Source organism: Enhydra lutris, unplaced genomic scaffold (genome assembly GCF_002288905.1).
Source record: "Enhydra lutris kenyoni isolate GAN:26980312 unplaced genomic scaffold, ASM228890v2 scaffoldscaffold11, whole genome shotgun sequence".
Lineage (NCBI taxonomy): Eukaryota > Metazoa > Chordata > Mammalia > Carnivora > Mustelidae > Enhydra > Enhydra lutris.
Window position 1 is genome coordinate 57,355 of NW_019154095.1, and position 2,048 is coordinate 59,402.

Consider the following 2,048-nt stretch of genomic DNA (forward strand, 5'->3'; position numbering starts at 1 on the left):
AAATTGCAGGTAAGAAGTGTATCTCTCTGACTTACTAGAGCTCATTAAAAGCAATATAGAGCTGAGGTGAACCATGAGAGACTATGGACTCTGAAAAACAATCTGAGGGTTTTGAAGGGGTGGGGGTGGGAGGTTGGGGGAACCAGGTGGTGGGTATTAGAGAGGGCACAGATTGCATGGAGCACTGGGTGTGGTGCAAAAAACAATGAATACTGTTACGCTGAAAATAAATTTTAAAGATTTTTTTAAAAAGCAATATAGAGATTTGCATTTATAGCTGAATGGCATTTTCCTTGCTGTCCTCTTCCCCAGGTCATGAACCTCAGCTGCTCCTTGTGGCAGGACAACAGTCTGTCTGTCAAGTACTTCATGTTTGCCAAGTTCTCTGAGGTCAAAGAACAGTGTTTCCTTTTATTCACCCTCATCCTCCTCATGTTTTTATCCTCCCTCACGGGAAATGCCCTCATAGCCCTTGCCATCTGGACCAACTCAGTCCTCCACACACCCATGTACTTCTTCCTGGCCAACCTGTCTCTCTTAGAGATTGGCTACACGTGCTCAGTCATACCCAAGATGCTGCAGAGCCTTGTGAGTGAGACCCGGGGGATCTCCCGGGAGGGGTGTGCTACACAGATGTTTTTCTTCATATTTTTTGCTATCAGCGAGTGCTGTCTTTTGGCAGCCATGGCTTTTGACCGCTACATGGCCATATGCTCCCCTCTCCACTATGCAACACGAATGAGCCGTGGGGTGTGTGCCCAGTTGGCAGTCATTTCCTGGGGAGTGGGTTGCATGGTAGGCTTGGGCCAGACCAACTACATTTTCTCCTTGAACTTCTGTGGCCCCTGTGAAATAGACCACTTCTTCTGTGACCTTCCCCCTATCCTGGCTCTTGCCTGTGGTGATACATCCCATAATGAGGCCGCAGTTTTTGTTGTGGCCATTCTTTGCATTTCCAGTCCATTTTTACTAATCATTGCTTCCTATGGAAGGATCCTAGCTGCTGTGTTGATCATGCCCTCCCCTGAGGGCCGCCGTAAAGCTCTTTCCACCTGTTCTTCCCACCTGCTTGTAGTGACGCTCTTCTATGGTTCTGGGTCTATCACCTACTTGAGACCAAAGGCCAGCCATTCACCAGGAATAGATAAACTCCTATCTCTGTTCTACACAGTGGTGACATCCATGCTCAATCCCATCATCTATAGTTTACGGAACAAGGAGGTCAAGGCAGCTCTCCAGAGAACCCTGGGTAAGAAGAAAGTTTTGACTCATGGGTAGATCCCAGAGGACCATGCAAATCTGCTTTTTGAAAAAATGCACACACAACCCAGGAGTAAAGAAAGAAAACAAAACTGATCTCTGCAGTATGCTCTCTGCAACCTATTTTGTGAGGACCTTCTTTAATAATAGTAGCTGTAGGGGTGCCTGGGTGGCTCAGTGGGTTAAGCCTCTGCCTTCGGCTCAGGTCATGATCTCAGGGTCCTGGGATCGAGCCCTGCATCGGGATCTCTGCTCAGCGGGGAGCCTGCTTCCCCCTCTTTCTGTGCCTGCCTCTCTGCCTACCTGTGATCTCTCTCTCTCTCTGTCAAATAAATCTTAAAAAAATAATAAATAAAATAATAGTAGCTGTAATTTTGGAGACACCTCTGTAGTCACAGTCAAACTGCTGATTGCCAAATTCTGGAAGGAAGTTGGCTACCAAAGAATTTTGATAGGTGAGTCCAATACTAGACAGGTTTTCTAAAATATGTCAGTCTAGGCTTGCTGTATACATTGCCAGATTATATCTTAGAAGTCTGGCAAATTCTCATTCTTTATTCTTAGGCATTTTCTAGCCCCTGAGTGTCTCCTGTGAATCTGCCCTGGTCTCTGGAGACAGTGTTCCCACATATGTCTGTCCCACATGACTCTCAATTCCCTAATAACTCCATGGAGCACATTATTTCTTTCCACAAAAAAAAAATATTTTAAACACTTCTACCTTAATTATCATTACAATGATATAGAATTAATTCTTTCTGTGAGTTGCATGTACTATAAAAATATTT

The 2,048-nt window shown here is 45.1% G+C and overlaps 1 protein-coding gene across 1 annotated transcript; it reads left to right on the forward strand.

Moving 5' to 3' along the window:
• Positions 1-315: 315 nt before the first annotated feature.
• Positions 316-1,278, forward strand: LOC111144620 (olfactory receptor 10C1-like). The gene has a single exon (XM_022499012.1). It carries the CDS (start codon positions 316-318, stop codon positions 1,276-1,278), a length of 963 nt encoding a protein of 320 aa, XP_022354720.1.
• The last annotated feature ends 770 nt before the right edge of the window (positions 1,279-2,048 follow it).